Raw genomic sequence first — 14320 nt, 5'->3', positions numbered from 1 at the left:
TCTTTCAATGATATTAGTTGTTCGGTGTTCCACCAATGTGTTTTGTTTAGCAACTTTTCCAGTCTTTTTTGCTGCTCCTGTCCCAACTTTTTTTGAAACTTGTCACCGGCATCAAATTCAAAATAACCATATATTTTTCAGAAAACAGTAAACATTTCTCACTTTCAACATCTGACATGCTGTCTTTGTACTAAATGCAATTAAATATAGGGTTTAAATGATTTGTTGATCCTCCCATTCTCTTTTTATTTGCATTTTACAGTGTCCCGAATTGAAAACGGGGTTGTAGTTAATTAATATTGTTTAATTCTATGCTTCATAACTGAGCAGTTTGTATTACGTTTAGTTCCGTGGTTTTCTTTCAGCTTTCTGATCTGTTGCAACATACCACAGGAAGCGTGTAGATACAAAACACATGATTGCAGTTATGTGAGAGCATTCATGTGCCCATAAATAGATAAAGAACTATTAAAAAGCACGTAATTGTGTTAAAGTGATTTTAGAAAAAAGAGGTTTGTGGCCATTTTGCAAAGTAATAATGACACATTCCAATTTATTTTAGGACTGTTTCAATGCTCCGTAACCTGGGTATGAAACCTGTGCTAGCTTTTTCTAGCAAATACAAAACATAACATTCCATTAGATTTAAACCCATTCAGTTTTTGTTGTTACTGGTCCTTTAAAATTCTGTATGTCTCACTGCATGCCTGCTTCTGCAAGATTAGATTCATATGACCAAATTAATTGCATTTGCTAGCACATGCTGACCACAGCTCTAGTTTTGATATAACTTGTCATGTGATCGCCACACTTATAAATTTGATAGGCTGAACAACTAAGGGTCAGATTTATCAAGGGTCGAATTGAAAATTCTAAATTCAAATTGACTAGGAAGTTATTCAAATTTGATTTGTTTTTACATTTTTTTTATCATACTCTGGCCTTTATGAACTCTAATTCAACTATTCGCAACTTAAAGCCAGCCGAATTACTGTTAAAGTCAACGGAAGACGTCCAAGGATCATTTTGGAGTTGTTTGCAGCCTTACTGGAGTTTTTTTCAGTTTTCGATCCAAATTCAGTTTTCGGGTTGATTTAATTCATCTAAGTTGATGATAATAAAGTTCGATTGGTAGCATTTTGAATTTAGGGGAGTTTTTAAAAACTCGCATAAATTCTAAATTTGACCTTTGATAAATGTGCCTCTAGGTGTCTGCTGTGACCAATGAGCAACCATAAGTGCATAATTCCAAAATACAAGAGGTGATTTTAAAGTGAGCCTTTTGTCCTGTGAGGCAATAGATGGGACATAGATGGGACATATAAAAAAAAGATGGCTGTTAACGCCGCTCCACTGTTCTGTATTTGCAAAAGAGATAGAAGGAAGTGGATTTTAGTAGCCCGTTCATGTAGCATGGGGAGTACAGAAGGACATGGGCAGGGAAGTTTATGCCTTTTTAAGTAATTAGACAGATTATTATGTTATTGTTTTTAGTTTACAGTGGTTTACATTTATAAATGCAACAGGAGCTGCAGTGCAGAGTGAGGAATCGTTACACAAGAAATTGTGTTCTTGAAACATACTAACGTAAGGTGAGCACAATAGAATTAAGATACAGGATTTTAACATCTCCGTAACCGTGTTACACTATTGTGTTCCTTTTGTATCTTTCATCTTCCATGAGGTTTTTATTAGAATATTTGCTTGCCAAACATCGCAGACAAAGGAAAGTTAAAGAAATTAAAGGAACAGCAACGTCAAAAAATAAAATTGTTTTAAAGTAATAAAAATATAATGCAAACTGCTGCGTTAGCTTCAGAAACACTACTATTGTTTATATAAATAAGCTGTTGTGTAGCAATAGGGGCAGCCATTCAAAGGAGACAAGGCTCAGGTTACACAGCAGATAGCAAATAAGCCCTGTCTATCTAATTGTGTTATCTGTTATCCATTCGTTATCCTGTGCCATATAGCCGTTTTTCAATTTCCGCCATTGCTACACAGCAGCTTGTTTATATGAACTATAGTAGTGTTTCTGAAGCAAACACATCAGTTTTACCAGTGCAGGGCAACACTACATGATATTTTCATTACTTTAAATCACTTTAATTTTTTGGTGTTACTGTTCCTTTAAAACGACGGTGCAAGGTTCATAATGTTTGTGGATACTGCTGTTTTCTTTCCTGAAATCTCAGCAATGAACAGTGAAGCGGATGAGCAACTTTTGCACGATGCCAGGAATGGAAACCTTGAAGAAGTGCGGGAACTTTTGGAAAGCAACAGGAAAGGACAAATTGTTGTAAATATTAATTGCAAAGGCAAGTACTAAGCAACTTTTCAATTATTTTTTATAGTTTTTTTTAATTATTTGCTTTTTCTTCTGACTCTTTCCAGCTTTCAAATGGGAGTCACTGACCCCATCTAAAAAACAAATGCTCTGTAAGGCTATTGTTATTGCTATTTTGATTGTTCATCTTTATATTCAGGCCCTCTCCTATTCATATGTCAGTCTCTTATTCAAATCATTGCATGTTTGCTAGGGTAATTTGGACCCTAGCAACCAGATTGCTGAAATTGAAAACAGGAGAGCTGCTGAATAAAAAGTTAAATAACTAAAAAACCACAAATAATAAAAAATGTAAACCAATTGCACATAGTCTCAGAATATCATTCTCTCTCTACGTCATACTAAAAGTTAACTCAAAGGTGAATAACCCCTTTAAAGAGATAATATTGGGTCCAGTTGATGGTACTGCTGCATTACTAATTGGATAGCACCTTTTTTCTGCAAAGCTGAATCTACAGCTATTTAGTATCTTCAACAACAAGCCAATTGCCTATGGAAAAGATCAGTCGGACACCGTTGTTGTGTGCTCATATAAGGAATAACTACAGGTATGGGATCCATTATCAGGAGACCCGTTATCCAGAAAGCTCTGAATTACGGAAAGCCTTTTTTCCCATAGACTCTATTATCCAAATAATCCAAAGTTTTAAAAATGATTTCCTTTTTCTCTGTAATATTAAAACAGTATCTTGTACTTGATCCCAACTAAGATATAATTAATCCTTATTGTAGGCAAAACCAGGATAATGGGTTTATTTAATGTTTACATGATGTTCAAGTAGAATAGTGGTATGAAGAGCCAAATTATGGAAAGATCTGTTATCCGGAAAACCCGAGGTCTCGAGCATTCTGGATAACGGGTCCTATACCTGTAGCAGCAACCTGACTTCTGGAGTTCTGTGAGCAAATGTTATTTGATGTTCCTACTGACTACTGGTTTTGCTAACCTGACTCACTTCTTAATCACTTCTCTAACACTAAGGCACTACTGCAGCACAAATGTGGCAGATACTTTTATGTAAAATTATAAAGCACATGCAAATACAGAGTTATGATAGATAAAAAAAGGGTTTTATTGCTGGTGTTGGTATCTCTGATATACAGTATCAAAGTAGTTGAGTTGATCTCTGTGCATTTCATAAAATGCATGATGGGGAATGGATAAGCCAAACAGACTTGGCAGAAAGGTAATAATTAAACGTTAAGTGCATAACTGTTTTTGATAATGAAATGTTTCTGCTTTGTGGATTTGATTCAAATGGTTGATGCCAAAAGGTTATTCCTCTACCCTTTTGTTGGGTAATGAAGGAAGGTTTTTCTTATAGCAATATCTTCCACTGGGTCTAAAGAACTATCTCTTCTGCAAACAGAAACTGTGTTCTCTAGCATTTTAATGCCTAAACTTTTAGGACTGCCAGTTGAAAATCTGCATTTCCCTTGATTTACGGAATATTTGTAATTTGTGTTCTAGGTTATGATTGTAGACCAAAAAATGTATGCAAATGATAGTCACTTATTGATTTTTTGTTATTGTTTCTTCTAGGTCAAAGTAAATCTAATTTGGGATGGACACCTCTTCACCTTGCATGCTATTTTGGACATGGGCAAGTGGTTAAAGACTTGCTGATGGTAAATTCAGTTTTTCCTAGTTTAAAAAAAATAAATAAAAAAATAATAATAATAATAATTATATATATATATATATATATATATATATATATATATATATATATATATATATATATATATATATATATATATATATATATTTGATGTGAAGCCTTTGTGAGTAGAAGATGCAATTATTAAACTCTTTTGAAGACCTTTATTTAAGGCAAGCTAATTTGGGTGGATCCAAAATGGACCAAGGGCCAAGCATCTCCTCATACTACTTGCCTAGAGGAATCTGCCTGATGAAGTCATATTATTAACCGGCACTCACCATCAATCAATCAAGTCCCGGGTGCTACTCAAAAAAGAGCATGTATAGATGTAATTAGGAGCACTCAAGGTTATCGTGAAATAGAGATTATTATTGTAGTTTTACAGGCTACCCCACATCATCCAAGCCACTCTTAAAGGCATTAACAGACTCAGCCATCACAACATCACCCAGCAGTGCATTCCACAACCTCACTGTCCTGACTGTGAAGAACCACCTACGTTGCTTCAAATGAAAGTTCTTTTCTTCTAGTCTGGTGGCCTCTGGTATGCTGATCCTCTTTATCGGTAAAAAGGTCCCCTGCTATTTGTCTAATGTACTTGTAAAGTGTAGTCATGTCCCCTCGCAATTGGATATTTGGCTAATTTTTGACAAGATATTGGGCAAACCATCCCTCCTATGTGCTCCATAAACAGGCCCTCCTAACGGCCCATAAGCTTGCCAGTTTAGTCTATAACTGCTTAGTGGCTTTTCTCATTCCATACGTGGCCCCCTTAAGAAATGTCCTTGTTGGTCATAAACTTTCTGAATCGTGCTGTCAGTGCAGAGGAACAGCTGAGCAGATGGGAGCGCATTGGCTTTTCTCTGCCTGAGGGGAGAACACAGGTGAAGAGAAGATAAGCCTAGACCTTGTGTGTGTCCCAGCCTAAACAATTTACTCTTGGATATAAAGCCTCCATAATGCTTCAGATAACTACATTGGCAGGAAAAAGCATGCTTTTATATGTCAATTCACATAAAATGACCTATAAATATCAACTGTTTTGGCATGAAATGATTAAGTGGGATTCCTTTGATCAGTCTTAATTTTTTATGGAAGGAACTAAAGATGTGTAGTTTGGGATCATCCTGATCCATATTAAAGTTTTAACCAATTTTCTCTTGTGCTTTGGCAGGCTGGAGCTGTTGTCAATGTTCAGAATGATATGGGAGATACACCTCTGCATCGTGCTGCCTTTACAGGGCGTAAGGTGAAAAGCATGCTTTCTTGCAATTTTATACCTTTAGAGTTGATAATTGGTAAATCAACTTATCAGCACCCTTGGGGTCATACATAAACTTTGCATAGCGTGTATTTATCTGCATATGGTTATTTTGTACATGTTTTCCTTCGCTTAAATATTGCATGGCTGTGTCTGTTTTTTTTTTTCCTAATTGTGGTGAGATGCTCTCACAAATGAGACTGCTGTTTGCATGAGTGTAGTTGTTGTGCACAAATATAGCATAGACTGTAATTTTGTGAGTACAAATTTTCAACTTGTGAAAAATGTTTAGGATTATTTTTCTGCCAACAAACTTGTGGTGTAACTCAAACGTAGAGTGTGCTGATAAATATTTGCATATTGCAGTTACTCTATATTTTAAATTCAAATTTAAATTCATTCCAATTAGTCTGCCCCTTATACAGTCCTGCACCTATCACTTATTGCTTTAGGTTGTGTATGTGACTGACAAAAAGACCTTGCACATGCCCCCAATAGTGTGACATTAATGCTGCAATGTTTAACCTTTGTTGTTTGTTGTTAAATATTGTATCTCAAAGTAAAATGGACTCCTGTGCTTATATCCTTTCAGTACTTGAAGACAAAGTTACTTTAACACATTTCCCTGATTTTACATTTTCCTGGATTTTACATATTTTTTTCCTGGTCCCCTGAAAAACTTAAAATGTGGGTTCTACTGTAATTGTACACATACAAAGCGCAAATATGTTCACTGTATGAATCATTCTATGCTGCACAAAGTTGAGCCTGAAAGAGTATAAACTGTTTAAGTCTGCAGAAAAGTTAGATCTCCATGTCTCTGTACACTTGTCCATGACCTAAATATTTATATCTATTCCTGCTTATAGCAGTTGATGCATGGTTACTTGGCAAGTATATGCACATTCACTTCATACGTTTTGATCCTCCTTGATTAGGAGCTTGTCATGCTGCTGTTGGAGTACAGTGCAGACACTACTGTAATTAATGGAGTGGGGCAGACTGCTAAAGATGTCACCCATGACAAGGAGACTGAGACCATGTTAGAAGGCAAGAAATTTATGATTTTTATTACTAAACTTTTTAGCAGTTTCAAATGTTAGTCAGGGAAGGGATGAGTGGGCCATGTTTAAATATAGGATAGAATTTATGATACGGGTGGTCAATGTTAAGATGTAGAGCTGTATTTTTTCAAGGGTGTATTACATTTACTATTTACCAGGCAATAGTGCTAGAGCAGGGTATCAGCAGTTCTCTGTCCTTGGATTGGGGCAGGTGGTTTATTAAAGCTAAATGCTAACAAAGGCCAAAACAAACCATAGTATATTACTGTAATAGCCTCTGTTTGAAAGTATGAGTTGTATGTAAGTCGGGTATATGTAACTGGAGGACTCCCTGTATAGTCAAAGATATTATAGATAAAGTAGAAGTGGCTCCTGCTCATTACTGCTTACAATCATACATTGATTATTGCATTCTTTGTGTTTCAAGCAGCCTACTGTATAGTCTTTCAAACAAAAAAAAAGAGGTAATCTATTTCAGGTAGCTAATGTGTTTTGTTGCATCATATCCAGGTTGTCAGGTATGATGGCATATTGGCATCACACGTGACTACAAAACAAATATTTTGTGTTTTTAAGTGCTGTGCTCACTGTTTTCATGATTGATAATGTGTGAATGTAATGGGAACTGTAAGTGCTGCAGAAATGAGTTGATGCTAAATAAATAAAGAATAATATGTAATAAAATACATCATTCGAGTCTGTGTGGTACTGTTCACAATGATGCAACAACTGACCCATTTTGCCTTTGAGGACTACACAAAAAAGGTGAAGCATTAATGTTCACCCGTATTTCATATATTTAAGGAGATCTTAGGAAAAATGCCCAGTACACGATTTTGTCTGATATGCCAAATTTCTTTTTAGCTGCTCAACGGACACAAGAAAGAAAGCTGGAAGAAATGCTTTTGGCAGCTGCACGTGAAGGAAATATTTCAAGACTGTCAGAGTTGGTAAGTTTACCGAATTATTCAGATGCCAGTAATCAATATTTTGCTTTCTTTGTTTTCTGTAAAACATTTGCCTTGTATATTTTTACTTTTGCTTGTAAATAATAGGAATACATTACAAGTTACCTTATGTGCTGTACAGAGTGTCGTGTGCACTCTATACTGATTGGAGGGCCCTTTGCACAATAATTGTTGGCAGGGCTGAATCAGTGACCTGCATGTTAGCCCACAACCCATATTTTCACTTGCTCTGACACCCTAACAATTATGCTACCTGGTGGCTGTCCCCCAAAGAGGCAGGTGACATCATCATAAACATGGGCGGGACAAGGCAGGGCAGAAGTCAGGAGCTACTCTTTTTGGATTTAGATAACATAACATAACACTCACAAGGAAAATAGACTGCACCCTCATTTAACTACCTGCTACCCACTACCCACATTGTATTGCAGATACCTGACCCACTGCAGGTCACAGAAGGGATATAAAAATAAACGCATTTATAGTTCTAAAACTCTGTAAATATTAACAAGAAAAAAAGGTTTCTGGACAAAACTTAAAGGAGAAGGAAAGGTTAAAATTAAGTAAGCTTTATCAGAAAGGTCTATATAAATACACCAGTAAACCCTCAAAGTAATGCTGCTCTGAGCCCTCTGTCAAAAGAAACACAGCATTTCTTTCCTTCTATTGTGTACGCATGGACTTCTGTATCAGACTTTCTGTTTTCAGCATAAGCCTCCAGGGCAGGGCTTGAGCATGCTCAATTTGCTCGTCTCCTCCTCCCCTCTCTGCTGTAATCTGAGCCCAGTGCTATGACTGAGCAGGGAAAGTCAGGCAGGAAGTGATGTCACACCAAGTAAATATGGCAGCTGCTATCCTAAACAAACTGAGCCGTTTACTCGGTAATGGTAAAGCATTCCACAGAATAACTAGTGTTATAGCTTGCACTATTGTGGTTAATCTATTGACAATAAACTGCTTCAGTACCTTTCCTTCTCCTTTAAAGGACCAAAACATTTAAAATTGAGCCAGGTCATTATTGCATCAATACCTCATTATGGTATTCCAGACCAGCCCACTTGACAATAAAATCACTTCTCTTAAAGTGGACCTGTCAATAAAAGTCCTTTTCAAAATAAACATGAAATCCAAATTCTTTTTTTTTTTTATTAAACAATTCAGCTATTTCTATTATAGCTATTGTAAACGCATTTAAAAATCTCAGCTATCAATCAAATATTGCCTGCCCCTCCTCTATGCCTTAAGCTGGCCATAGACGCAAAGATCTGATCGTACGAATCGTACGATTTTTGGACCGTGTGTGGAGATTCCCGACATTTTTCGTCCGTAGGAGATCGGTCGTTTGGTCGATCGGACAGATTAAAAGATTTCTGTCGGCTGCCGATTAATATCTCTGCATGTATTGTCGATTGTACGATTTTCAGAGGGAGACTGTCACTAGCTTTGGTCAGACAACTTTCCTCAGGTTGCTGTCCAGGGCAGAACATCGGCTGATCTGTTCAGTTGTACTTTATTTGATCGGAATGGATAGTGGCAGGCCGGGAGATGGGAAAGTCCGATCGTATGATTGGATCTATGACCAGCTTTAGGCATAAAGGCGGGGCAGGCAATTACTTTCACTTTCCATTCAGCACTTCCTAGCTTTTGCTGCTCTCCCCACATCACCCCTCCAATACTGATCCTAGCATGTCTGACTATCCTGTGAACTCAGCCTGTACCGACGCGGCCTGTCTGACCTTGCTTGAACTTTGTCTGTACTGACCCAGCCTGTCTGACCACACTATTCAGTTTTGTTTCTTCTGAGTTGTAACCTTCCGTCCAAAAACCTTGGTAAACAACCGTGCCCCTTTGCTCGTCGAGAACTCTTGCTAGGCTCCTCTATTAAAGGGGAAGGAAACCTCCTCGGCGCTAACCCCCACCCCCGCTCCCGTGTATTGCCCCCCCTCCCTCCTCCCCCCTGGCCTACCCCTCCCGCTGGGCAAATGCCCCTAACTTGTTACTTACCCTTCTGCGCAGGTCCAGTCCAGGGAGTTCACAGGCGACATCTTCTTCCACGCGATCTTCTTCCTCCTTTGACCGGCGCATGCGCAGTAGGATCATTTCGCCGGTACGATCTACTGCGCATGCGCGTGACTTTTGGCGCATGCGCAGTAGATCCGTACCGGCGAAATGCTCCTACTGCGCATGCGCCAAAACGCCGGTCAAAGGAGGAAGAAGATCGCGTGGAAGAAGATGTCGCCTGTGAACTCCCTGGACTGGACCTGCGCAGAAGGGTAAGTAACAAGTTAGGGGCATTTGCCCAGCGGGAGGGGTAGGCCAGGGGGGAGGAGGGAGGGGGGGCAATACACGGGAGGGGGGGTGGGGGGTTAGTGCCGAGGAGGTTTCCTTCCCCTTTAAGGCCTGGCAGCATCCGATTAGCGGAGGGCTCCGAATTGAAAGGCGGCTGCTACAGGCGGAAGCGGAGCCGAGACCAGGGAGCCTAGCAATTGTTCTGGATTTAGGGTGCCAATCATGACACAAAGTTTATTTTTCTTGAGTAACTTGATAAAAATAGGATTTGGAATATTATTTTTGGCTGAAAGGTCCCCTTTAACTGATTGTAAATGATCCAAGTGCTGGGTAAGCATGAAATGCGTTAGCGTTTTATAACAGCATGAATATTGAGAAAAAAAATTTGGTTCATAATGTGGTATCTCTGTTTGGTCACTAGAGGTCTCCATCATGCTTCATTTTGTATCTTATATTAAATATAGATTCTGTAGCCAACTAATTTTTCCAGATTAAAACAGTTATATCACATTCTTTCCTCTTACTCACTCTAATTGATACTGATTTACTAACCATTATGTGCCCCTCCAAGACTGTATTTCAGCAAGCCATTTGTTTATATTGTACACTGTTGCAGACTATTTGCTTGGGACTTTAGAACCTCTTTAATTGACCTCAGCATTTCTGAATAATGTGCAAGGGAAAACAAGAAGTAGCAAATATTTTGGGGAAGTAGATACTGGGCAGGACTTGCTGAGAATAGTATACTAGCTTTGATGATTGAGTTGCCCCTCTCTTTATAGACCCACCCCACAGTGACGTCACAAAGGGGGCGGGGTGGGCGCAAGACTATAAATTTCAGCGTTGGAACTTCTAGGTAGCAGGTGGGGAGAGCAGGAGAAGAGCTCGACCCACACATCACTATACTGTACATATAATTTGCCAATATCTGAAAAACTGTACAATAAATTAAAAACTTACACTATAAACGTACTTATAATGCCACCAATAACCTATAATAAAAAGTAAAACAATAATATTTGCACTAGCTGTGCTTTAAGAATAAAGTGGGCCATTGCCAGCTTTTAGGGTACAGGTATGGGATCACTCATGTGGAAACTATCTGGAAAGCTCTGAGTTTTGGGAAAACCCTCTCCCAGTAGCAAAACAATCCTTTTGGGTTTCATTAAAAGGGTTGTTCACCTTCCAAACACTTTTTTTTTTTTTTCAGTACAGTTGTTTTCAGATTTTTCACAAGAAATATACTTTTAATTGCTTTCCGTTTTTTAAAGTTTTTCCAAAATGTAAATTTAAAGTTTATTGTTCCTTTCTCTGTAATCCAGGTGCAGATTCTGAATTTGCTACATTTAGTTGATACATTTATTTGCTACATTTAGTTGATACATTTCTCAGCAGTGTCTGTGGGATATTAGCAACTATTGTATCAATTCTGCTCAGAAGGGACAAAGAAATGTATTAATTAATTTAGCAATTTAGAACAGTTTACAGTCGGTGAGCCCCCCCTCCCAGAGCTGCTTCAGAAAAAAATGAAAACTTTTACACTTCAGTATTAGAAAAACTTTCACAAATATAAAATAAATAATACTTGAAAAAACGTATTTTCTTTTTTTCTGTGCTGCATTACAATGAAAAACTGTATAGATGTATCAGTCACAGAATGGTAGATGATCTTTTGGCTGTAAAATTATGGAAAGAAATATCTTGGAGAATGAGTTCAATTACATTATTTTAGGTAAAAAATGAATTAATTGTTTTCTTGAAAAATAAGAGATTTAAACCTGGGAATAATGTGAAGTAATTGGGAATCTTACATAAACTGCTAGTATACATATAGCACATAATCTTAAATAACAATTGCATTTGTATTACAGCTCAACAAACCTAAGCCCCCTGATATCAACTGCACTGACCAAATTGGAAATACCCCACTGCACTGTGCTGCATATCGTGGCCTTAAGCACTGTGCTTTAAAACTTCTAAAATATGGAGCTGATGTAAATGCAAAGAACAAAACAAGTAAGTGGTGTAGGATTTTCGGTCAGTGCAATGAGATTTTTATTTATTAAACTGTGTTCTAGGGGCCCATTCACTAAGTTCAAGTGAAGGAATAGAGGGAAAAAAGTTTGCATTTCGAATGGTCGAATATGGCTACTTCGACCATCGACTGGGTTACTTCGACCTTCTACTACGACCTTCGACTTGGAATCGAACGATTCGAACTAAAAATCATTCGATAATCGAAGTACTGTCTCTTTAAAAATTTCTTCGACCCCCTAGTTCGCCACCTAAAACCTACCGAGGCCAATGTTAGCCTATGGGGAAGGTCCCCATAGGCTTGCTAACACTTTTTTGATTGAAGGATAATCCTTCGATTGATGGATTAAAATCCTTCAAATCGTTCGATCGAACGATTATTCCTTTGATCGTTCGATCGAACGAATTGCACAAAATCCTTCAACTTCGATATTCGAAGTCGAAGGATTTTAATTCGGCAGTCGAATACCGAGGGTTAATTAACCCTTGATATTCGACCCTTGATACATCTTCCCCATAGTGTACGCTGTATACTGTTTAGATGTTTTTTTTTTTTTCTTTCTCAAAACGAACAAGCGTTTTCTATATGAAAGAAATCTTCTGTTAAATAAATATCCTATGTACTACAAGAATGGATTCCATTATCCAGAAAACCATTTTTCAGAAACCTCTGAATTATGGGAAGGCCAAATCCCCTAGACTCCATTTCCACCAAATTTTTAACAAATTCCAAATAATAATAAATAATGAAACGGCACCTTGTAATTGATCCAAGCTAAGATATAATTAATCCTTATTGGCAGCAAAAAAAGCCTATTGGGTTTATTTAATGTTTACATGATTCTCTAGTATGGTACTTAAGGTATGAAGATTCAAATTACAGGAAGATACATTATTTGGAAAACCCCAGGTCCCAAGCATTTCTGAATAACCGGTCCCATACCCATACTAAGGATCCAAGATTTGGTTTGGGTTATTGCTGACTATCTTTAGCTTTATACTTCTTGGCAAACCCAGAGTATAAAAAGTTGTTTTTTAACAGCATACCTAATTTATATGTTTAGTTTCTTGTTTTATGTTTATTATTACAGATCAAAGACCCATAGATCTTGCACACCGACTGGAAATCAAGCAGGTTCTTCAATCCAGAGTTGGCAAGGTGAAAAATAGACACCCAGGAGTGAAAATCCTTTGCTTGGCTCCGTATGCTTTCTAATATATATTTTATTTTCTACAGCATGTTCTAAGAAACCTCCAGCGATTTGAAGGAGCACTATGTAAGGTATTTTTTCTTTCATTGTCAGAAAATTACATGAGTTTGTGATTTTTTTTTTACTAACCCTTTAATTAGTATTAAATAACTGACTTGAGTCTATATATATTCGTTCTCCCAAGTGAATCATTTGTATGTTACAAGCCAAGTTTAAGATACTTTATTTTTTAATTTAAAGAAAAGCAGACATTCATTAGCACTGTTCATCACTCTCCCCGTACTCCCCAGAGTAGGCAGCGCAAGTAATGTGTACTCATATTATGTAAATATATTGACAACAAGCTCTTGACAAAATGTCAAATATTTTTTGTAGGATCTGTATCAGTTTGGAGACACTGTTCCCATGCTAATGCTTGTTTTTCTGTTTTCTAGAGTTCACGATTCTTTGGGTGGAGGGTCTTTTGGGTAGTATTGGAGCAAGGAGTTATTTCTTGGTATCAAAAACAGTGAGTAATAAGTTCTTTACTTGATTTAGATCATTTTGTTTTGGTTTAGGTTACAAAAGAAAAATATATAATTCAATCCTTTGTTAACATTGTTTCGCCTGTCCTACTAGACCAAGTACATTTAATTAGTTGGAAGCCCATTTATAGATCATACAGAGGAAGGCAAGTAAAAACGTATTAAATAATTCACTCCAGTTATTAATTTCTTTAGGACACTAAAATGGAGCAGTGTCTGCAAGCAGAATGCCAAACATTTGCGGTTTACTTTCTGTTTGCTGTTTTAATTTGAGGTGACACATTACTTTTTTTCGGTGAACTTTAACAGATCTGCTTTGATGTTTTACACAAAGGCATAGCTGCATAATAACATTCTTTTGATTCAGATCATTTGATTATGTGGTGGTTAATAGAAATTGGTTTCATCCAAGAGGCTTTTGACTTATTTGTTCTTTTTGAAGAAAAGGTAAATCATTTTGAAAGGAAGTTCTTTCTTCATTAATTTTCTCTTGAAAATGAATGTTTTTGGTTACACTGTTCTTTCATAATTTTGTATTTGGCTGAATCCCAAATCTCCACAAAAGAGTTGCTCAAATACTATGCTAAAGCTGAATTCTGAAAACAAATGCATCACTGTGAACGAGAGATAATTCACTGTCAATCTTATGAAATGATATATACCACTTAATTGTATTATGTTACAGAGCTGATGCCATAAATAATACTTATCGCCAAGGTTGCAAGCATCTGACTCAAGCCATCTGCACAGTAAGTCATTGTAGAATACAAAAATATGCTGCATTTTAGTTATGCTTAAAGTGGATCTGTCACCCAGACATAAATAGCTGTATAATAAAAGTCCTTTTCAAATTAAACATGAAATCCAAATGCTTTTTTTAATTAAAGCATTCATAGCTGTTTTAAACTCATTTAAAAATCTCAGGTGTCAATCAAATATTAAAACCACAGACCGCTGT

General features: G+C 37.1%; 1 protein-coding gene across 5 annotated transcripts in view; it reads left to right on the top strand.

The window, feature by feature from the left end:
• The window catches only part of osbpl1a.L (oxysterol binding protein like 1A L homeolog), an 86741-nt gene that overhangs the window by 8204 nt on the left and 64217 nt on the right, over positions 1 to 14320 (top strand). For 3 of the 5 annotated variants that reach the window (XM_018267950.2, XM_018267949.2, XM_018267946.2), the window contains exons 3-12: positions 2196 to 2318; positions 3891 to 3976; positions 5186 to 5260; positions 6211 to 6322; positions 7201 to 7286; positions 11465 to 11609; positions 12719 to 12786; positions 12865 to 12909; positions 13273 to 13346; positions 14048 to 14111. In XM_018267950.2, coding sequence (XP_018123439.1) covers positions 2198 to 2318; positions 3891 to 3976; positions 5186 to 5260; positions 6211 to 6322; positions 7201 to 7286; positions 11465 to 11609; positions 12719 to 12786; positions 12865 to 12909; positions 13273 to 13346; positions 14048 to 14111 — 876 coding nt within the window. In that variant the 5' untranslated portion in view covers positions 2196 to 2197. Of the gene's footprint in view, positions 1 to 1494; positions 1593 to 2195; positions 2319 to 3890; positions 3977 to 5185; positions 5261 to 6210; positions 6323 to 7200; positions 7287 to 11464; positions 11610 to 12718; positions 12787 to 12864; positions 12910 to 13272; positions 13347 to 14047; positions 14112 to 14320 lie in introns of all 5 variants that reach the window. The other 2 variants (XM_018267947.2, XM_018267948.2) reach the window with 2 other exon arrangements.

This window comes from Xenopus laevis, chromosome 6L (genome assembly GCF_017654675.1).
Source record: "Xenopus laevis strain J_2021 chromosome 6L, Xenopus_laevis_v10.1, whole genome shotgun sequence".
Classification (NCBI taxonomy): Eukaryota; Metazoa; Chordata; class Amphibia; order Anura; family Pipidae; genus Xenopus; species Xenopus laevis.
This window is presented reverse-complemented; position numbering and strand designations above follow the sequence as displayed.